The sequence below is a fragment of the Pinus tabuliformis genome, chromosome 6 (assembly GCF_031772625.1).
Source record: "Pinus tabuliformis cultivar Carrire ecotype Pingquan chromosome 6, CPIR1, whole genome shotgun sequence".
Classification (NCBI taxonomy): Eukaryota; Viridiplantae; Streptophyta; class Pinopsida; order Pinales; family Pinaceae; genus Pinus; species Pinus tabuliformis.
The window spans coordinates 1856945935-1856970679 of record NC_142292.1 but is presented as its reverse complement, the minus strand read 5'-3'; the positions used below and the strand labels follow the sequence as shown (position 1 = coordinate 1856970679).

The following is a 24745-nucleotide window of genomic DNA, read 5'->3' as shown; positions in this document are numbered from 1 at the left end:
TTATAGAGCCACTTCACTCTAATGACTTCTTTTCCTTGCGGAAGGTTCACTAACTCCCATGTGTCATTATTTTCTATTACTTGTATTTCTTCCTCCATTGTCGAAACCCATTTTTCTTCTTTGACTACATCTTCAAAATGGATTGGGTCATCTACATGACAAAAAAATGCAAATATGGAATTCATACTAGCGCTACTATCAATTTCGTCTTGCTCATAAATTTCATTTAAATTTTTGAATTTTGGTCTTCTTATGCTTGTGGAAGATGGGCTTGACATGTCACTTGTTGTTGTAGTTTGCGCCGTGCTTAGAGAAGAAATTTCTTGACTGCATAATGATTTCCAATTATTTGTTCACAGTGTTACTTGTTGCTTGCTTTGTTGCACTTGAATAGGTGTAGATGGAGTCACAGTTGAGGAATTACTTGTTGCTGTCAATTCCTCTTTGTCCTCATGTGGTATACATGTTTTCACATTATTTGTCTTCTCTAATCTTCCATCCCATGCTTCATCTTTTATGAACTACACATCTTTGCTGATTATGATCTTGGTTGATGGATTGTAGAGCCTCTATTCCTTGGATTCATCACTATATCGAAAAAATATGCATTTATCCCCCTTGTTTTGCAGCTTCTTCCTCAATTCGTCTGGGACATGTGCATACACTACACATCCAAACACTCTCACGTGAGTGACACCATTTTTTCTTCCACTCCATGCCTCTTCAGGAACTACATTCTTGACACTTTTGGTTGGACACCTATTCATTATATATGCTGCACAAGTGACAACTTCAACCCAATATTCATTTGGCAAATGTTTTGCCTTGACCATACTCCTTTCCATTTCTATTATGGTCCTATTCTTCCTTTCTACAACACCATTTTGCTGAGGTGTATACCTTGTTGTAATTTTCTTGTGAATTCCATGATCCCTGCAAAATCGAAGGAAATCATTTAAGATGTATTCGCCAAATCTATTAGTCCTCAAGACTTTGATGTAGTGTCCACATTTATTTTCATTAAGAGCTTTTTATTGATGGAAGCACTCAAACACTTCACTTTTCTATTTTAGGAAGTAGACCCATGTCTTGCTTATATAATCATCTATGAAATTCAGAAAATAATGGTGGCCACCAATTGATGGTGTCTGCATTGGTCCACATAAATATGAATGGACAATCTCCAAAGGTGTGTTTGCCCTTATTGACTTTCCTGTTGGAAATGTCTCTCTATGTTGTTTGCCCAAGATACATCCTTCACATAGGCTGTCTGGTTTTTCCATGAGTGGAAATCCCTTCACCATGCCTTTCCTATGCAAAAAATTCAAACCTCCAAAGTTGAGATGACCAAATCTCAAATGCCATAACCAATTTTCATCTTTGACCTCTGCTTGAAATTTTACTTGTATGACAATTAATATTTTCTTCCATCCTCTTCTGAGTTCATTGATAGTTGTGCTTGTGCACCTTCTTCTTTCAAATTTGATTTTATCTTTAGGGGGAATATTTTATTGCTTGTCATCTGAACCTTTGCAATCAGTTGTATTCTTGGAGGCTTATAAAAAATTGTGCACTCGTCATTCTTGAAAAATACATTGTAGCCCTTTTTCATGAGTTGTCCAATGCTTATGGGGTTATGCTTCAAACCAAGGACAAAGTAAAAATCTGAGATGTATTTCTACTCCCCCTTCTTTGCTAGAATATTGACTCTTCCTTTGCCCATGAAAAATACTTTTCTATCAGTCCCTAATGTCACTTTAGATTTCACACTTCCATCTAGATTGGAAAACATTTTTAAGTTCCTTGACATGTGGCCGCTACACCCTGAATCTAGAAACCGTATATCACTTTGTTTTTCTTGTGCTTCATTACAAAATAAAAGCATGCTATCATGGTTCTGATTTTCCTTTGTGAAAGTTACACTAGGTTTGATACTTATTTCATATTGCTTATTTCTACATCATTGGCATAATGACCATACTTCTTACAATAATGACATTGAACTTGAGATTTATCATACCTCTGACCTTGTGCTTGATTTTGGCTTGGGCCTTGACTTGGATTTTGATTGTTGCCCATTCCATTTGAGCTTTAGGGGATGCCTCTTCCACCTCTGTGTGAGTTTCTTCCTCTTCCTCTAGCATTTTATCTTCCTCTACCTCTACCTTGACCAAATGAAACTTGTGGATTGAAGGCATGCTCCAATGAGGAGCTTCTTTCCATATTTAATCTATGTTCATGAGAAATCATTCATGCATGAATCTTATCCACTGAAAACTATGAGAGATCCTTTATCTCTTCTATGTCTACAACAATGGGATCAAAACTTGTTGGGAGGCTTCTCAAAATTTTCTCAACTATTCTCCTTTCCTAAAGTGTCTAACCATGAGACCTGATTTGACTAACTAGTCCAATTACATGTGTAAAAAATGAGTCTAAATTATCATACTCTTTCATACAAATTGTCTCAGAATCTCTCCTTAGCATTTGTAGCTTTGTTGTATTTACTTCCGCCATGCCTTGGTAGGTTATCTGGAGGGTGTCCCATGCTTGATTGGACTTTGTCACTGCTGCAATCCTTGGGAAAATACTTTCATGAACTACTTGAAATATGTAGAAGAGGGCTTTTGCATCCTTCTTCCCGTTGTCCCTCAAAAAATCCCTTTCTGGTTGTGTCAAGACATTGTATGTTGTTGCATCTACTGGTTCTTGAAAACCATTCTCCACCAAATCCCAAATGTCTTGAAAAGAAAATAGAGGCTTCATTATTATAGCCTAGTAGTCATAATGTTTTCCATTAATCTAAGGTATCTGAGGATTAGTCAAGCTTGTGCTTTATGCTTCCATTTATGCTGGCAAATACGCTCCAAAATAAAATTTCCCTCACTTCTAGTAAAACCACTTGTTTTTACACTAACAAATTTTAACATGCTATAATACCATGTGAGAGAAATTACAAGGTAGAGTAGAGGATTTTATGCCTCAACAAAACACTTGCGAAAATCAAATTCTGTCCGCGAGAAAATCGCAACTAGATAGGAGCTTGTAAAAACACAGAAAATGACTCACGTTAGAACAAAGTAAAACAAAGTGGTTGCGGTCGTCAAAACTAGATGTGAAAGTTTAAAGCCATATCACAACAAACCATACTTTAGATTAATATATCAAAACATATGAAAATACATTCGCTTCACAAATGGACGTTCAACTCCAAGTAAAACAAAATTCTTACTATGGTTTACACTTCACTAGGGGTGGTCGAATAACTCTTCGTAAAACTCTGTAAAAATTGTTTTTACGTGCCCACCAATATTTTCTCCATGATTTTCTCCTCTCTACCTCACTTGCACCCTCTCAACTCCTCGACTATGAAAAATACTTTTACATTCATATTTATAAAAAAATTACATTTTTGACTCATTAATGCATGAATGGACAAAACATTAAGACACAAGAGTGCATATTTCACTTCACAAGGGGTTACACTTCACTAGGGAACTAGAGTTATCAGATCTATATGTCCAACGACTGATGAAGGCCAGGACAAGGTTGGAGATTTTGGAAGCCAAAGAACAGGAAGAGGGTCGCAAAATTCAAATATCACAGTTGCGAATCAATGTTTAATGGAAGGTAATAGAATTTAAAAAAAACAAGTAACAATGCTATAAGAGGCTCTAGAGACAGGGAAACAAGAATGGCAAAGCATGAAATAATTAATAACAACAAATAGGGATGTGATAATTTCTAAAGAAACTCAAGTAGATACAAAAGTATCTCAGCAAATAGATTTTTCGAAAGAGAAGGTAAAAGAGAACATTGGGAAAGATAGTCTAAAAGAAATCAAAGCTAGAGCTGAAGATGCTAACGATTACATAAGGACAGAGGAAGAAGAAGATGAAATTTCTCATAGAACACAAGATATAGAATACAAAGAAAGAAATGATAGAGAAACAAACTTTATTATAAGGGGAATAAGAGATTATGGGAAGAATGAAAGTACTCTTAATTTGACAAGGGACTCTCTAAAAGAGAAACAACATTGGAAAGGGAAAAATTTTTGAGCAATGACGGTGGAGAAGATTTGTGAAGAGAGACCTCGCCCCATAAAATTCACCATGGAAAATGTTCAAGACAAACAACAGCTTTTGGGCAAAAGGGAACTCTTGAAAGGCTCACACTTCTTCCTCGATGAAGATTTAACCAAGAAACAACAAGAGGAGAGAAGGGATGAAGTGGAGAAAATTAGAACATCAAGGAATGAAGGGAAAATGGCATGGTTGTACAATGGTAATGCCTTTATTGCAGTGTTTGGGTCTCTGGGTAAAACATTAAGACATAGGATGGATGATTGTTCATATCTATGTTGCGGAGTACATATTTCACTGGCATAGTAAATATTTGACCATACTTAATTACCAACCCTACATTAAATTTGCATTCGTTCTTAAATTCTTGATGTGTGTTGTGGAATGGTCCGATGTGTTGCAGAATGGAGAACTCATACTCCTGCTCACAACTTATTTCCTTCAACTCACAGATGAATCTGCAACCTGTAAACATCCATCTAATAAGTATGGTTGCTTTCAGTATGTTTAATGTGGTGGTTTGGATTAATTTTCCAACACTTCCCCTTAATCAAAATTGCCGCTATTGACAATTCCTAAATAGTCTCTGAGATAAACAACATTTTCATGTGCTAATAGCTTTGTGAAAATATTAGCAAATTGCTCCCATGACCTGCACTGTTGCAACCAATTTCACCGTGGTTAATTAACACTCTAATAAAATGATATTTAGCATCAATTTGTTTGGTCTTATTGTGAAAAACATAGTTCTTTGATAGTGCAATTGTGAAAGCGTTGTCACAGAAAATAGTTGTTGTTCCTTCCTGGTTGTGGCATAGATCCCTCAACGTCCTTCTCATCCAAACTTCCTGACACGTTGTTGCTATTGTGGCGACATATTCAGCTTCTGTTGTTGACAATGACATTATTGACTTCCTCTTGGAGGCCCGTGAAAGGGCTTCAGAACACAAATGAAAAACATATCTGGATGTGCTCTTTCTGTCATCAAAACTTCCTACTCAATCACTATCGATGTAACCAACTACCCTAAAATCATTTGTAGCAGTGTATAAAATACCATATTGTTTTGTCCCATTGACATACCTTAGGATCCTTTTCACTACTTGCCAATGTGTCTCCTCAAGTGTCTCCATGAACCTTGACACCAGGCTTACTGTATACATTATATCCAGTCTAGTGGCGGTCAAATACATCAAGCTGCCCATCATACTTTTGTATAATGTCATATTGGCATTGTTGCTGTAATCTTCTTTGCTCAACTCCAACCCCATGACAGTTGGAGTTGGAGCGGGCTTGTTGTTATCCATATTAAACCTCTCCAAAATATTTGCTACATACTTTACTTGGGAAATAAAAATACCATTTTCTTGTTGCTTCACTTCTATGCCCAAAGAATATCTTAACAACCCTAAGTCAGTGATTTCAAACTCACTTTTCACGACCTCTTTGAAATAAATGATGAGGAAATCATCACTGCCTGTAAAAATTAAATCATCTACATATAAGACAACAATAAGAAGCTTTCCATCACTCTCTTTGATGTAGAGAGTAGTATCTCCATCACATTTGTCGAAGCCATTGTCCAACAAGTAAGCATCTATCCTGCTATACCATGCACGCGGTGCTTGTTTCAGTCCATAAAGAGATTTCTACAACCTATACACCTTGTCTTCTTATCGTTCTACCTCATAACTAGGTGGTTGCACAACATATACTTCCTCTTTCAACACTCCATTCAAGAACATTGATTTTACATCCATTTGATACACTTTCCATCTATGTTGTGTTGCACTTGACAACACTGTACACACTATCTCCATCCTTGCAACTGGCGCAAATGTCTCTAGATAATATCTTCCATGTTGTTGCTTATATCCTTTGACAACTAGCCTCACTTTATGCCTTTCAATCTTCCCTTCAACATTGCTATTGGTCTTATAGACCCACTTCACTCTAATGACTTCTTTTCCTTGCAGAAGGTTCACTAATTCCCGTGTGACATTCTTTTCTATTACTTTATTTCTTCCTCCATTGCCGAAACCCATTTTTCTTCTTTGACTACATCTTCAAAATGGATTGGGTCATCTACATGGCAAAATAATGCAAATACGGAATTCATACTAGCGCTACTATCAACTTCATCTTTCTCATAAATTTCATTTAAATTTTTGAATTTTGGTCTTCTTATGCTTGTGGAAGATGGGCTTGACATGTCACTTGGTGTTGTAGTTTGTGACATGCTTAGAGAGGCACTTGCTTGACTGTGTAAAGATTTCCTATTATTTGTTCACGGTGTTACTTGTTGCTTGCTTTGTTGCACTTGAATAGGTGTATATGGAGTCACAGTTGAGGAATTACATGCTGCTGTCAGTTTCTCTTTCTCCTCATGTGGTATACATGTTTTCACATTATCTGTCTTCTCTAAAATTCCATCCCATGCTTCCTCTTTTATGAACTACACATCTCTGTTGATTATGACCTTGGTTGATGGATTTTAGAGATTTTATGCCTTGGATTCATCACTATATCCAACAAATATGCATTTCTCCCCCTTGTTGTCCAGCTTCTTCCTCAATTCGTCTGGGACATGTGCATACACTTCATATCCAAACACTCTCATGTGAGTGACACCATGTTTTCTTCCACTCCATGCCTCTTCAGGAACTACATTCTTGACACTTTTCGATGGACACCTATTCATTATATATGTTGCACAAGCAACAAATTCAACCCAATAATCATTTGGCAAATGCTTTTCCTTCACCATACTCCTTGCCATTTCTATAATGGTCCTATTCTTCCTTTTTGCGACACCATTTTGCTAAGGTGTATACCTTGTTGTAAATTTCTTGTGAATTCCATGATCCCTGAAAAATCAGAGGAAGTCATTCAAGATGTATTCGTCAACTCTATCAGTCCTCAAGACATTGATGTAGTGTCCACATTTATTTTCAATAAGAGCTTTGTATTGACAGAAGCACTCAAACACTTCAATTTTCTGTTTTAGGAAGTAGACCTATGTCTTCCTTATATAATAATCTATGAAATTAAAAAAATAATGGTTTCCACCATTTGATGGTGTCTGCATTGGTCCACATAAATCAGAATGGACAATCTCCAAAGGTGTCTTTGCCCTTATTGACTTTCCTGTCGGAAATGTCTCTCTATGTTGTTTGCCCAAGATACATCCTTCACATAGATTGTCCGGTTTTTCTGTGAGTGGAAATCCCTTGACCATGCCTTTCCTATGCAGCAAATTCAAACCTTTAAAGTTGAGATGACCAAATCTCAAATGCATAACCAATTTTCATCTTTGACCTCTACTTGAAAGTTTACTTCTATGACAACTGCATATTTTCTTCCATCCTCTTCTGAGTTCATTGATAGTTGTGCTTGTGCACCTTCTTCTTTCAAATCTGATTTTATCTTTAGGGGAAACATTTTGTTGCTTATCATCTGAACCTTTTCAATCAGTTGTCTGCTTGGAGGCTTATCCAAAATTGTGCACTCATCATTCTTGAAAAAGACATTGTAGCCCTTTTTCATGAGTTGTCCAATGCTTATGGGGTTATGCTTCAAACCAAGGACAAATTAAAAGTCTGAGATGTATTTCTGCTCCCCCTTCTTTGTTAGAATATTGACTCTTCCTTTTCCCATGACAGAGACTTTGCTATCAGTCCCTAATGTTACTTTATATTTCACACTTTCATCTAGATTGGAAAACATTTCTAAGATCCCTAATATGTGGTTGCTACACCCTGAATCTAGAAACCATATATCACATTGTTTTTCTTGTGCTTCATTACAAGATAAAAGCATGCTTTCATGGTTCTGATTTTCCTTTAAATTTACACTTGGTTTGATACTTATTTCATATTGCTTCTTTCTACATTCATTGGCATAATGGCCACACTTCTTACAATAATGACATTGAACTTGAGATTTATCATACCTCTGACCTTGTGCTTGATTTTGGCTTGGGCCTTGACTTGGATTTTGATTGTTGCCCATTCCATTTGAGCTTGAAGGGATGCCTCTTCCACCTCTATGTGGGCTTCTTCCTCTTCCTCTAGCATTTTATCTTCCTTTGCCTCTACCTTGAGCAAATGAAACTTGTGGCTTGAAGGCATGCTCCAATGAGCAACTTGTTTCTCTATTCAATCTATGTCCATGAGAAATTAGTGATGCATGAATCTCATCCACAACAATGGGATTAAACCTTGTTGGGAGGCTTCTCAAAATTTTCTCAACTATTCTCCTTTCCTCAAGTGTCTCACCATGAGACCTGATTTGAGTAACTAGTCCAATTACATGTGTAAAAAATGAGTCTAAATTCTCGGAATCTTTCATACAAGTTGTCTCAAAATCTCTCCTTAGCATTTGTAGCTTTGTTTTCTTTACTTTCTTCATGCCTTGGAAGACTATCTGGAGGGTGTCCCATGCTTACTTGGACTTTTTTGTTGCTACAATACTTGGGAAAATACTTCCATGAACTACTTGAAAGATGTAGAAGAGGGATTTTGCATCCTTCTTCCTATTGTCCCTCAAAAAATCCCTTTCTGGTTGTGTCAAGGCATTAAATGTTGTTGCATCTGCTGGTTCTTGAAAAGCATTCTCCACCAAATCCCAAATTTCTTGAGAAGAAAACAAAGGCTTCATTGTTATAGCCCAGTAGTCATAATTTTTTCCATTAATCTGAGGTATCTAAGGATTAGTCAAGCTTGTGCTTTATGCTTCCATTTATGCTGGCAGATATGCTCCAAAATAAAATTGCCCTCACTTCTAGTAAAACCACTTGTTTTTACACTAACAAAGTTTAACATGCTATAATAACATGTGAGAGAAATTACAGGCAGAGGAGAGGATTTTATGCCTCAACAAAACACTTGCTAAAATCAAATTCTTTAGTGTCTGCGAGAAAATCACAACTATACAGGAGCTTGTAAAAACACAGAAAATGACTCACGTTAGAACAGAGTAAAACAAAGTGGTTGCGGTCAGCAAAACTAGACGTGAAAGTTTAAACTCATATCACAACAAACCATACTTTAGATTAAGATATTAAAACATATGAAAATACATTCTCTTGATAAATGGAGGTTGCAACTCCAAGTAAAACAAAATTCTTACTGTGGTTTACACTTCGCTAGGGGTGGTGGAATAACTCTCCGTAAAACTCCATAACAAATTTATTTTATGCATCTCTTTAAAACTCTGTAACAAATTGTTTTTACGTGCCCACCAATATTTTCTCCATGATTTTCTTCTCTCTACCTCACTTACACCCTTTCAACTCCTCAACTATGCAAAAGACTTTTACATTCATATATATCAAAAACTTACATTTTTGACTCATTAATGCATGAATGGACAAAACATTAAGACACATGAGTACATATTTCACTTCACAATGGGTTACACTTCACTAGGGGTTGCAGAGTTATTAGATCTATATGTCCAAGGACTGATGAAGGCCAGAACAAGGTTGGAGATTTTGGAAGCCAAAGAACAGGAAGAGGGCTGCAAAATTCAGAGATCACAGTTGCAAATCGATGTTTAATGGAAGGCAATAGAATTTTAAAAGAACAGGTAAAAATGTTACAAGAGGCTCTAGAGATAGGAAAACAAGAATGGAAAAGCATGAAATAATTAATAACAACAAATAGGGATGTGATAATTTCTAAAGAAACTCAAGTAGATACAAAAGTATCTCAGCAAATAGACTTTTCAAAAGAGAAGGTAAAAGAGAAAATTGGGAAAGATAGTCTAAAAGAAATCAAAGCTAGAGCTGAAGATGCTAACGATTACATAAGGACATAGGAAGAAGAAGATGCAAGTGCTCATAGAGCACAAGAAATAGAACACAAAGAAAGAAAGGACAGAGAAACAAACTTTATTATAAGCAGAATAAGAGATTATGGGAAGAATGAAGGTACTCTTAATTTGACAAGGGACTTTCTAAAGAGAAATGACATTGGAAAGGTAAAATTTTCCGAGCAATGAGGGTGGAGAAGATATGGGAAGAGAGGCCTTGACGCATAAAAGTCACCATGGAAAGCGTTCAAGACAAACACCAGCTTTTGGGCAAAAGGGAACTCTTGAAAGGCTCACACTTCTTCCTCGATGACGATTTAACCAAGAAACAACAGGAGGAGAGAAGGGATGAAATGGAGAAAATTAGAACATCAAGGAATGAAGGGAAATTGGCATGGTTGTATAATGGTAAAGCCTTTATTGCAGTGTTTGGGTCTTTGATTAAAACAGAGCAGCAAGCTGGTAGTAAAGAAAAAACAGAGAATTCGATAATAGGGAGGAAAAAAACAAGAGTAGCATGGATGAAAAGGGGTTAATACTCAAATTTGAGTCTTATGTGTGAAACTGCGTAACAGTCAAATCCTACCCAGGTCTACCTAATTTTAGTTTGTTGGAATTGTAGAGGTTACCCTTGGAATTGGGGACCTGGGTTAGGGCCTATTGTGGAAGGTAGAGACATAATTTTTCTCACTGAAACTCATGAGCAAGATGGTTGAAAAACTCCTGTGTTTTACGGTTATTTGAAGTTGGCAGTTTGGGACAAGGTAGCAAAAAATGGAAAAGGGTATGGGGGAATACTAGTTTTAGTGAAAGAAAAAGAAGGTCGTCACATTCAGTTAATTAAATAAGTTGAAAATAAACAATATTTATGGCTCAAAATATCAGAGAATGAGAATCATATAAAAATTGTCGCATATTATTTTTCCCCTCAAGTCTCAGAAAATTACAAAAATAAGGGGCTTGATAGCAAGGATCCGTATGCAACTTTAAAACAAGATATTGTCGTGTACTCTTAGCAGAGAGAAGTTCTTTCAGTGGGAGATTTCAATGCTATAACAAAAAATAATCAAGTTAACATTATTTGTTGTAAACATGATAACAATATTATTTGGCTCACAGAAGAGGAGAATCCCCAATGGGTGAGGTGTTTAGAAGATGACAAAGTTAGAAATCATTTTGGAGAGGAGTTGCTTAAAATGTTTAGGGCTTTCAACTTAATTATTTGCAATGACCTAGATATATGGAAAAGGTCTGGGAACTTCACTTGCAACACATACAATGGGGCTAGACCGAATAAATAGAATCTATTCTGAAATAAATAGTAATTAGCGTATATATAACCCAACTTTGGTTTGTAGCATATATGGCCCTATTGTGTTTGGTATATGCTTTCATGTGATAAAACAATTCCTCTGGCAAGGGTTATCGATCAATAACCATAAGCATTAGCAATTAACGGGGTAGGGGGAAGCTTTTGGTCTTTCTTTCTCTCTTTGGATCATTCGCCAACAAGGAGGCAAGCGGCAAGTGTATCAAACCGATATCCCAAGTACTCTAAGGCAGAATTGAATATGTGATGTGTTCACAAATCTTGATAGAGAAGATAGATGAAGTTAATATTGGAGAGCATATTTGGGACTTAAAATTAGACCATAACCCAATTTATATAAGGTTATCATGGTTAGAAGAAAGGAAGCATAGGAGGAAAACCCAGTGTTCTCGGAAATCACTATCAAGGGGCAAAATTATTCTAACACAAGAAAATTGTACTATCTTCAAGACAATGTTAGAGAGATCAATTCAGAAGGATAAATCTTGTTTCAAAAGCTTCAACAGTCACGAGTTAACAAATATAATTCAAGGTGCACTTGAGAAGTGCAAAAGAGCAAAAAATAGGAAATCAAAGTAAAATCGTTTTCCTGTAAATACTTGGTTTGATGAGGAATGAAAAATGGCAAGGAGAACCTTGAAAAAGGCAGGCAAGAAGAAGATGAATGTAAAGTTATATAATTAGATACTAAAAAGGAAAAATGATGAGTTCATGCAAACAAGGCGAGAATAGTTAATATATTTAAGCAAGAATAATCCAAAGCTTTTCTGGGAGGAACTGCAACCAAGGAAGAAGCGAATTGAAAATAATATTACAATCAATCAATGGTTTGAATATGGAAGGCAACTCTCTAAGAAAAAGTCTGAAGTAGAGCCCCCCCTTAGAATCAACACAACTTCAAAGCTCTTCACATTACAGGAGATGGAGAATAGAATTAAGACGCTGAAAACAAGAAAGACAAAGGCCTTGGTTGAATTTCAAGTAGAGTATCTAAAATGGGGAATGAACACTCTTGCATCGCACATCATGGAAATATTCAACAACATCATTCAGCAAGGATTCCCAAGAGATTAGACAATTAGCCTAGCAATACCCCTTTTTAAAAGTGGAGACATTAATAATCCATCCAAATATAGAACCATTATGATCAATCCTTTGTTTGCAAAGCTTTTCGGTAGCATGGTAGAAAAAAATCAGTAAGTGGGTAGAAGTAAAAGAGAAGAGGGCAAGAGGACAAGCGATTTTTAAGCCGAAGCATTCTATAGTGGATCATAGTATCACGTTGAGACACATTGTTGAAAAGGTTTGGAGGAAAAAGAAGAAGTGTGTTTTTGTTATGTTAACTTCAAAAAAGAATTTGACACAGCCCCTAGAGATAAGTTGTGGCGTAGAATTGAAGAAAATGAAATTCATGTGCATTATAGAGTTGCTTTCCATAGAAATTACAAAGAGGTGAAAGTCAAAATTAGAACCTCAGCAGGTATTTCAGAAAGCTTTAGAAGTGACATTGGAGTCAAGCAAGGTTTCCCTTTGTCCCCTATTCTTTTTGGTTTGTATATTGATAAATTGGAAGAGTGGCTAAATCTGCAAGGTGGAGATGGTGTTCGGTTGGTGGAGTTTGTGACAAAGCTTATTTTATATGCTGATGATATTGTATTGATTTATGAATCGGCCCTTGGATTGCAAATGCATTTATATGCCCTTGCGCATTTTTGTAGAGCAGTGGGGATGCAAGTCAATACTAGACATACCAAAATAATGATTTTCTCTAATAAATGAAAGCAGAGCAAGTCAACAACAAACTCAATTGGGAGGAATGCATAAAAAAAAAAGAATCTTAGGAGGGTGGAAAGCATTATATGCTCTTCAAAACAGATGTAGAGAGGCAGAGTTATGGGATTGGAAAATGATTAAAGTGTTTTTTGGACTCTTAGTTTGTTTAGTGATGCTATGTGGGTGTGAATTGTGGGCTAGCAGCTCTCCTGTCTCAAAATGGAAACAAATTGAGAAAATCCAAAAATGCTTGATAATGAGCAAGTTCAAAATAAAAAGTTCAGTACCTTATGAGATAACGTTGAGTGAGACATGAGAAACTCCCATCAAAGTGCGGCTCAAAAGATATCTAAAGAGAATTGAGCAAATGAGAGTAGGGAGATGACCTAATGTTGTATTCAATGAAAGCATGAGTGAAAGAAAGAAAATATGGATGAAAAAAACTACACATGGATGCAAAAATGGAATATCTACCTCAGTTCCTATCCCACAAATAGCAAGGAGCTAAATAATTCTGTTATGGAAAAGTTTAGTAAAAGGATATGGGGAAAAGAGTTGGGTAGAAAGAAGAAGTAATATATGGAAGAATTCAACCCTAAGTGTGATCTACAACAAAAATAGTTCATTGGAGCTAGCATTCCATGGAGGGCAAAGGTTCTTATTGTTCAATTAAGGATCAAATCGCATCAACTTAGGTGTAAAATAGGACAGTGGAAAAGGCCTAAAAAAGCTTGGGAAGAAAGTGTGTGTACATTTTGCAAGTCTTGGGCAGTGAAATCCTAAAAACATTTCATTTTGGAATGTCAAGCATTCAAATACATCAAAAAAAAGTTATGAGAACATGTTAGCATAAGTTTGTTGGCATTGTATTTTCAGCAAGGAGATTGTTGGAAGGTTGGGCCAGCTTATCATATCAATTTGAATCAGAAAATGATTGAATTGCAAATACTGAAAAACAGTGAACTAATAATTTCATAGACTATTTTTAGTTTGGTGGACCTTAAAATATCATTTCATTATTTCACTGACAAAGTAAATATCTAACCATACTTAATTACCAAGCCTACATTAAATTTACATTCATTCTAAAATGCTTGATATGTGTTGCTGAATGGTCTCATGTGTTGCGGAATGGAGAATAGCTCAAAAGTTCTGTCCTTCAGCCCGCAAATCAATCCGCAACTTGCCAAAATCCATTTAACAAGTATCGCTACGGTCAGTGTGTTTAACGCTATGATTGAGATTAATTTTCCAACAATATCGCTGCAGCGGTGGGTTCATTAATAATTTCATGGCGTTAAGACGGACAATGGTAGCCGCGTCTCTAGTAGCCTTCCTGAGAATCGCTAAAATAGGCTGTCACTGTGATCACGGGATTCTTAACATCAGAGTTTAAGTATGCTTCGGCTGTCGCCTTCATTTTTGCTAACACCATCGATGAGATCTCTTCGGCTGCAAACATCCTCCTCTCACCCTTATACCTAACTTGGATAACGGGCTTTCCATTGTCTCCAGCAACAACAGCGAAAGGCCATATTTCAGTGTCACTATGCACAGAAGAATCAGTGAATAGCCTTCCAATAAGTCTCTTCGCTTTGAAGACGGTGTTGTGGGAATTATTTGCAATCTAATATTTGGCGGCATCTCCAACAAATCTCTCAGAGGGTGTGAAGGCAATAATGGAAGGAGTGGTTCGGTTTCCCTGATCATTAACAATAACCTCCACTCTATCATGCTGCCAAACTGCTAGGCAGCTGTAAGTTGTTCCAAGATCTATGCCGATTCCCTTGCTTTTAGTCATTGCACCTATGGGATTCAGAGGTTTGAATCATAGCTACCAAATTCGCCCGCGCAAAAAATTCGAAAATTCACCAATTCGATTCGAATAGCGAATAGTTCGATGCAACTCGATTCGTTAGTTGGTGGGTATGAACGTTGACTTTGACTTTTCGTCAGGCTGTGTTTTTAGTTTTTGCCACAAAATTAAATTTAGGTACAGACATTTCCTCATGCCGTCTTCCTGTGTTGGTCGACAAAATTGAATCATAAATTTAATGTTGAACATTGGTTATAGCTATGGATTAGGTTGAAGTTATGGGCTAATTGTGAGAGAATGTTTTGTAAATATACGGAAAAATTTACATTTTTCTTGTTTTTGTACATATTGACTTTTGTTACTTACTATCAAAATTTGACTATTTAGCTGGTTAAGTTGTTTATTTTGTTATTGGTTATGTTGTTGATATGAGTCTAGATTTTGTGCTGATGGAGTGTGTTATCTGAGGCAGAAATTGGGTTTGAAGTGGGTTCTCTTGCAAACTCAATGAGAAAATGCAATGAATTTTGTTGATGGTTGTTCGCTTTGATTTTTTGATCAGAAGATGAAATTGATAAATATACTTGCATTTCTAATTTTCTGTTTAGAAGATGAAATTGATAAATATACTTGCATCTCTAATTTTCTGTTTGGAAGATGAAACTGATAAATATAAGTGTCTCCTTTGATCAAGATTTGTGGGTATATAATGTTACAGTCTTAATATATAAATAATGATAAAGATGGGTATTTAAAAAAATTACATAGGAAATGAAGAAAAATAGAAACAATTGTGAAATTGGAAAATTTATATTTTTCAAATTAGCTCTTGCTTTGGAAGGTAGGAAAGTCAAGAAAGCAAGAAAAATAAAGAAGGGTTGAAAATAGATTATTACTAATTTTTTAAATATATTTCTATTTTGACAAATGCTACATAAATAAGTTTAGAATGGTGATTTTTTAAATATCTATTTATTTATTAGATAATAGGTAGATAGCTGTTAGATTTTTTAACTTTTAGATTTTAGATTTAAATTCTCTCCCAAAAGATGAGAGTGTTTTTTTAAAGTGAATTGCATCTTTAAAATTGTTATATTATAGAGTTATTTAAAATGAATTAGAAAGAAAATGATTATAATATTTCATTGTTAGAAAAAATAAAATATATATATTCAAATCTTTAAGATGTATACTATCAAATTTTCTTCGAATTAAAAATTTTATATTCTAAATTTTGCAGTATTGCATGGAGAAGTTGGTAACTATGTTTTATCAGTATTGTATGGAGAACTTGGTAACTATGGTTTGAATCATACCTGAAAACAAAACAACCACTGTGATATCCCAAGAACAAACAGCAATCCTTCGAACCAAGTGCCTATAGAGTGGCAAAACAAAACCATGAATACCAGGTTTAAGATGCAGATGAAGAAACCTTACCGAATAACTTCACTTTGTTTAAGTGTAACACGGCAAAATCTCCCGGAAGATATAATATCGGCCCGATGGGATCACCGAGTGCATGCTAGGAGGAGTTGCCGGTTCGACTCCCATGAGCTCACCTGTTCCCTTTTCGTGCCAACTCTAGCTCTGGGAAGGGTATGGGATAACTCATAGGAGTTGAAAGTTGAACCGATCGTCTGGCATAGACCTTGCCGATTCCCCTTCCCATTTATTTAAAAGGTTTCAAAACCACCTCCTAACAAACTTCATTAACCAACCATTTCCTCCCTTATTATTTTCCTTTTGTTTTCCCTGTTAGTTGTTGATTCCTTCTCAGATCTCGAAATTCAGTCTTTGGCTGTTCTGTTAAGCTAGAAGGTGACTATTTGAATTTGTATTGAGCAGTTGAACACAGTCACTGCAGACCTGAGGTTTCTGCATCACAAATGTTTCAATATTACTGGAAATAACTCTTGAATCAAGGAAAAAGGGAGTGATTCTCAATAATAAACATCAACCAGACTACTGGAGGTAGTGGGTTAAAAGGCGAGAGAAGGTCTGAAAGCCTCAAATTGTTCAGATAAGAGAAGGTCCACCCCGATGCTAGACAATGACAAATATTAACAGTTAAGATTAGAAATTTTATACGATCTAATACAACAAAATTCATATTGCTAAAAGTCCACGACTTTCACACTGCCTACTACTCAATTAAATAATGTTAAACACAATATGGGTATAATACGACCTAAGTAGATTGGATGATTAAGGCAAACGTTCTTTATTTTCACCAGTCTAAAGGAATCATTTTCATCCACCACTTCCTCCAAATTACGACAATATGGAAAGCATGCTTTAGGGTTGGGTTCAATGATCCACCTCATATAACAGGAAAGAATGTATAGTAACTTGGATCCTATACCGTCGTATCCCTGCTCCTGAAAGCTTTGGAGCTTGTCCAAAAACGATCCATTTTTGTCAGGAGATTCTTAAGGAGTTAGGGAACCTTTTGTGAACTTGAAACGATCAACGATCAATTTCTGTTAGGAGATTCTTAGGGAGTTCGGAAATATTTTGGGTTTGTGGAAGCCCCATAATTATTTTAATCTTTTGAATAGGTTGAGAAATTTAATAACCAAGAGAATATGTTGAGAAATTTAACACTTGGTTATGTGAGGCTTTAAGATAAAGTGTCAAAATCAATTGGGTTATCTTTTTTTTATACGAAAAAGTTAAAGAAGAAATCAGATAAACCTATCAATCATGTTAGCTTTCACAACTTTAAGGCCATGTAAACAAAGAGAACTTAAATTTAATAACCATGAGAAATTTAACACTTGGTTATGTGAGGCTTTAAGATAAAGTGTCAAAATCAATTGGGTTATCTTTTTTTTTCATACGAAAAAGTTAAAGAAGAAATCAGATAAACCTATCAATCATGTTAGCTTTCACAACTTTAAGGCCATGTAAACAAAGAGAACTTAAATTTAATAGCCAAGAGAATATGTTGAGAAATTTAACACTTGGTTATGTGAGGCTTTAAGATAAAGTGTCAAAATCAGATAAACCTATCAATCATGTTAGTTTTCACAACTTTAAGGCCATGTAAACAAAGAGAACTTATTAATCATGTTATTTTGAACTACTTTAAGGTCATGCAAACAAAGAGAGCTCACGCCCTGTAAATATTTCCAAAATGGGAAATGTGGCACTCTCCAAAATGGGTACATTGAGGGAAATATAATCTGTCTGCGTCCATACATTTATATGATAATCAATCTGTTAATATATATATATATATATAATATTCAAAAAATATATATAATTTTTATATATATAAAATATTAAAAAAAATTAAATATAAATTTTTTTACAAATGAAATAGTTATTTATATATAAACTTATATGTATTAAAAATAGAATACAATTATTTATGTAAATACGATTCACAACAAAAATAAAACAAAATGTTTGTTCAGAAAAGACTAAAGCGTGAATTGGAAAAAGATACGTATTGATATATAAACTTACATGTACTGAAAATGAAATACAAATATGAATTAAAGCGAAGTACAATTATTTATGTGAATACGATTCACTTTTATCAACAAAAGTACAAAATGCTTGTTCAGAAAAGATGAACGAATACAATTCACTTTTATAAAAAAATAATACAAAATGCTTGTTCAGAAAAATATGAACCTCCACTTCAGCTGCATCACCATTTATATAAAAAAAAGATTTTGTTTTTTTTTTCCTAAAATAATTGTAAATAAGTTAATTTAATACAAAATGCTTGTCCAGAAAAAGATGAACCTCCATTTCGGTTGCAGCACCATTTATATAAAAAAAAAAAATCTCAAATAATTGTAAATAAGTTAATTAAATACCTGAAATGAAATAGAGATATGTCGATTAGTGGTTACTTGTGTGGTTTTTTGGTTCCACTCTTTTCTTGAGCACTTGGATGAGCCTATATAGAGAGAAAAGAAAAAACACCAAAACAAAATGGATTTGCATTGAAATGGCATGGAAACACCACTAATCATACCATACAATATTACCAAAATTGGGAAATGCAATATAATATAGCTAATAACATTTCCAAAGTCATTTCATACATGTTACAATGACTCAGACTGTTTTAGACACTGGTAAATGGGTTGGGGGGTGTTTTCTGCCACATAGCTTTTCTGATTTATTTACACCCAAAAGTATAAAATACAAATGTAGTTAGGTAAATAAACTTGGTGAGTTTAAGGGGTTTTTTGTTGTTGCCAATATAATTATGGGTTTGGTTAGTTTTGTGTGAATAAAGTTCTTAGTCAAATCTCCTTAAATAAAACACTTAGCTACATCAATATAAACACCATCTCTAAATTGAATCTCATAAATATGCAAATCACTTTAACAAAGTTATACATGTGACAGAAATCGATCTATTTATTTAACTTAAATGAGAATTCATCTTCACTAGGGTCATAGTTAAGTACAATAATCTATCTGATTTGAATATAAATATGTTAATGTTCATGCAAATGTATTTTGATTCATAAAAATAGCATAGATTCATCTTAATTCCAGATTTATAAAACATCCCAATATATATACTTGTTCTTGTTTTAACTTTTCTAATTTTTAAATATTTAGTAAATATTAGATTGAAATGAATTTATACACCATCCCTTTATTGACTAGGCTTCTCATAATATTTGATGTTAAATCATAAATTAAGTTAAATAAATTTATAAATAAAAAATCCTAAGTGTCATTCCAAAAATACTTAATAATAACATTCCAAAAAGTACTTAATAATAAATCATAAGCTAAAATCAATTGCTGAGACGTTATTCAAAGTTGATTCAGAAACATTAAACAACTTGTCCGACCTTTCGCTTTAAAAATCTAAAACAAAAGTCCCTGTCACTTTAAAAATCTAAAGCAAAATTCCCTGTCACTTTAAAATTCAAGTTCCTAAACAGGATGTCTCTTAAAAATTCAGGAAGATAATGTTTGCTAAGTTAATACAAGGGCATACAAGAATCCCCAGAGTTTTATGTTTGGGCCCTCAAACCATCTTAATTTGGATAAATAACACAGCTTCCAATCATAAAAGGGCATAAAAAAATGCCTATATTGTTCTCAAACGAGAATGACATAACATTATATCACTGTGGAATATAATGTTTACTGCATTATGAAAGAGAACTATATCATAACTACTACATCCTAAATCAACATGCAATGTAATTTGCAAAGCATTTCATTGTCAAACCTGTCAATTTCTCTTCCAACTCATAAAGATGTGCACACCGGTTCAAAGCTAACCATTCTTCTACACCATTCAGCATTTGGACAATATCTTCTGCCATTCTGGCGTTGATCCTTCCCTGGATCTGGGCCTCTTTCACTCTGCTTCTCATGTTATAAACATAATTCTCCAAATTCGCTTTGGCAATACTCTTCTTCTTTACCTCTTCATCCTCCCTTCTGAATCTCTCGGCATCACCAATCATTCTCTCGATCTCCTCTGTGCTCAGCCGACTACCATCGTTCGTTATAGTAATGCAATTGCTTACCCCACTACGCATCTCCCATGCTGACACCTTCAGAATTCCATCTGCGTCCACTTCAAAGACAACTGCAAGGCATGGCACTCCACAATGGGCTGCCGGAATTCCCCTCAACTGAAATCTACCCAGCAAATTGTTGTCCGCAGTCATTGCTCTCTCCCCTTCATAGACACTAAAATGAACTTCTATCTGATTGTCACGCGCCGTAGAGTAATAAAGCCCCATTTGAGTTGGAATGGGAGTATTTCTCGGAATGACTACAGACATGACACCCCCTGCAACTTCGATTCCAAGGCTCAAAGGTGTGACTTCCTGAAGGAGTAAGTAGATTCCTTCATTATTCAAGACAGCTGCCTGAACTGCAGCGCCACATGCAACAGCTTCATCAGGATTTATGCTTTTGCAAAGTTTCTTTCCATGGAAGAAAATTTGGAGGAGTTCCTGCACCTTTGGAATGCGAGTAGAACCTCCGACTAATACCACTTCGTTAATTTGCTCTTTGCTCATCCTCGCGTCTTGCAGACATTGGTGGAGGATTAGCATGCACTTATCAAAGAAATCAGTATTGAGCTCTTCGAACTTGGGTCTCCTAATCTGCATGTGAAAATCTAGACCTTCATAGAGACAGTCGATATCAATCACAGTCTCTACCACTGAAGACAAATTTCTTTTTGCCCTTTCGCATTCTGAGCGGAGTTTCCGGAGGGCTTTGGCGCTTGTGGTCATGTCCTTTTTGTATTTTCTGTTGAAATTATCAACACAGTATTTGAGCATCCGATTGTCAAAATCTTCGCCACCCAAATGCGTGTCCCCTCCAACGGCCTTCACCTCAAATTTACCTCCCTCAACAGTAACAATCGAAACATCAAATGTACCTCCACCAAGGTCGAAAATCAAGATCGTCTTTCTTCCATAGGAGGAATAAACCTCCCTAAGAAACCCATAAGCTATAGCTGCAGCGGTTGGTTCATTAATGATTTTCATGACGTTAAGACCGGCAATGGTAGCCGCGTCTCTAGTAGCCTTCCTCTGAGAATCGCTAAAATAGGCTGGCACGGTGATCACGGCATTCTTGACATCAGAGTTTAGGTATGCTTCGGCTATCGTCTTCATTTTAACTAATACCATCGAAGAGATCTCTTCGGCTGCAAACATCTTCCTCTCGCCCTTATAATGAACTTGGATAACAGGCTTTCCATTGTCTCCGGCGACAACAGTGAAGGGCCATAGATGAGCGTCACTCTGCACAGAGGAATCAGTGAATCGCCTTCCAATAAGTCTCTTGGCATCGAAGACGGTGTTGTGGGGATTATTCGCAATCTGATATTTGGCGGCATCTCCAACAAATCTCTCTGAGGGAGTGAAGGCAACAACGGAAGGAGTGGTTCGGTTTCCCTGATCATTGACAATAACCTCGGCTCTATCATGCTGCCATACTGCTACGCAGCTGTAAGTTGTTCCAAGATCAATGCCGATTGCCTTGCCTTTACTCATTGCACCTATGGTATTCAAACTAAGTCCCTGCACATTGGCAAAACAAAACCATGAATAACAGGTTTAAGATGCAAATGTATAACCATACCGAGTAATACGGAAAAATCTCACGGACGATATAACAATCTGCCCGATAGGGTGGCTGAGTGCATGCCAGGAGGAGATCCCGATTCGACTCCCATGAGCACACCTGTTCCCTCTGGTGCCAATTCTAACTGAATCTGGGACCGGTGTCGGGTAATCAGAGGAGTAAAAAGTTGAACAAGAGACCTTACCAATTCCCCTTCTCTTTTACTAATTGAAAAAATACAAAAATAAAACTCCGAACCAACTTCATTGACAAATCATGGCCTCTATATTTTTTCAAAATCAATTACCAGCGTTCACACCAAGGCCAAGGCCAGCAATAAACACACCGCAGAAACCTACAAGTCCCTGCCTGCGCCAAGAAATGTCCATGATAATCCCCTACAATCCCCGACGGCAAGCAATAAATACCCGTGATTCCAAAATGCGTATTACAGATTTATGCATCATTCACTGGGCAGGTGCTCGCGTATATAGAATGATTGGGCGTTGTTCACAGAGCGGCAGATTTCCCCGTCCTTTAAAAGCCATAGCCTAACGAGACTTTTTTTTTCCCGAAAATCATGGAAATTTCCACATTTCTTAGATATGGGAATCTAGAGAATTTTATCCTAAAAAAATCTGATAACCTTGATGTGGAAATTGCAATAATAAAAAAAATTTATATATTTTAGACCACTTTAAATTTTGAAACTAATTTTATAGTAATAGAGTTTTTCAAAATTATTGCCAAATTTTATTAAAATCTTAAAATTTTATTATACCTTCTAGAATTTCTATTATTATATTTTCAGTTACTAATTCAGTTTTGCTTTAACTCTCTATTAGTTTTGTTTTTGACTAAAAATTTATGTCTTTTATCCATAGTTTAACATTGGGAAATCATTTTTTTAAAATTTATTTATTTGTAATGTGATTGGTTGAGGTCTTATTATGGGTTATTCAGTAACTTTCCTTTTTATTAGTTACTAATTTTTTGTTTTTAGTTTTATTTCATTTTTTATTTAATCATTTAATTTTTGTTTTTTGCTATTATTCCCAATTTCATGAATTATAACAATGAATTAATGTTATATTAAAAACATATTTTAATAAATTTAATTATAAAAAACTATATATTAATAAAAAATAAAACATACATGTATATATATATATTAAAGTGTATATATGTTAATGTAAACAATATTAGTTAATCATATTTCTTAATTTTTGATAATGACATTTAACAATATAACATTTTATTGGTTTTATTTTTGTGATTAAATCTTCGTATTTATTATTTTTTAATTTAATTAAGCTATATTCAAACTAAGCCGCATGTACTAGCTATTATGTAGTCCTTGCTTTCCAAGAGCATTGTTAAACTATAGTAATTAATGGGAAACCAATAAATATACATAATTTGAATAATGTATTTAAGATTAATCACATCTTTCCATTATTTTCCCAGAGCTTGGGGAAACTATAGTAATGAATGGGCCACTAATAAATATACATAATTTGGATAATGCCTTTAAGATTAATCACATCTTTCCATTATTTTTCAAGAGCCTGGCTAAACTATAGTGATGAATAAGCCACCAATAAATATACATAATTTTGATAATGTCTTAAGATTAATCACATCTTAAATTGTCATTCCACGTTTCTAACCAATTAATATGGTTCATCTTTCAGGCAAAAGCTAGATTCAATGATTTATCCATTGTTGAATGTGCGGATCATTTATTATATTAATTTTATACATCATTTATATCTACACCAAATTTTAATACCTCTCTTTCTTTATATATATATACACACACCAAATTTTAATACATCCCTCTCTTTATATATATATGCTTAGTCTGACTTATAGACAAAATAGTTTTTTCACCGGAATTCACCAAAATCCCGCAATACAATTTCAATATTTTTTGTTCTCTAAAACAAAATTTTGAATACATAAATGTATTAAAACCGGACATGCAGATTAAACAATATAAACTCAAATTTTTAAAAATCTTCGTCATATTTTGAATAAAATTAACCAGAAAAATGGTGTGAGAAAGACCATTTCGTCTATAATATATATATATTCCAAACTTATATAAAAATTTATTAATATATCTCTCAATTCGTGTATAAAAACATTAAAATGTTGTGGATTTTTAATGGTGGTAAATTTTTTCAATTTTGTTGTTCATATTGATAAATTTGTCTTATGCAGTAGGGTTTATAAAATTTTAATTTAATTATCAATAATTATATAGTGGATGGTGGAAATTTAACATCCATGAAATATTCTAGAATATTATTAATAGTTTCACAAATCAAAAGTTGAAATTTATTTTAGAGTAGTTATGTCCTTTTTTAATTTTTAAAATTTCACATGAACAGTTGTCATTGGGTTGAGAGGCGCTCTACAACCCGGTATAGGATAGATGTGTAGCTGTAATATAAGTATGTAAACAATTTTAAATGTAGGCTTAATTAAATAATGAAAAATAAAAAAATAAAAGTGATACCATGAGCAAACATTTAAATGTTAGCTCAATTAATAATAAAAAGCTAAAGCAATAAAAATAATAAAGTTCTGTTTGTTATATTTTGATTTAGTTATTAACTCGTGAATAGGCTTTGTTAGAATACATGGGGAAATATCATGGCTTATCAATACCACATGCCAAAAAACCATAACTTATTTCACAACCAAAATATTTTATAAGAATATGTCAAGATTCTTAACCATGGATATTCACCCCGAATATTTTATAATGACAATATGCTTAACCATGGATATTATTAACTTGTAAAAACTAGGCTTTATTACAATACAATAGACCAATAC

At 34.7% G+C, this 24745-nt stretch overlaps 1 protein-coding gene and 1 pseudogene across 1 annotated transcript; both read right to left on the bottom strand.

The window, feature by feature from the left end:
• Positions 1–14245: 14245 nt before the first annotated feature.
• Positions 14246–14803, bottom strand: LOC149266473 (heat shock 70 kDa protein 18-like; annotated as a pseudogene).
• A 5192-nt stretch (positions 14804–19995) lies between these two features.
• LOC149266472 (heat shock cognate 70 kDa protein-like) lies at positions 19996–21828 on the bottom strand. Its single transcript, XM_089408365.1, has one exon. The coding sequence runs from the start codon at positions 21826–21828 to the stop codon at positions 19996–19998; it is 1833 nt and encodes a 610-aa protein (XP_089264491.1).
• Between the last annotated feature and the right edge of the window lie 2917 nt (positions 21829–24745).

Excerpts from the sequence above, each read along its gene's own strand:
- LOC149266472 (XM_089408365.1), bottom strand. The coding sequence starts at position 21,828 with ATGAGTAAAGGCAAGGCAATCGGCATTGATCTTGGAACAACTTACAGC.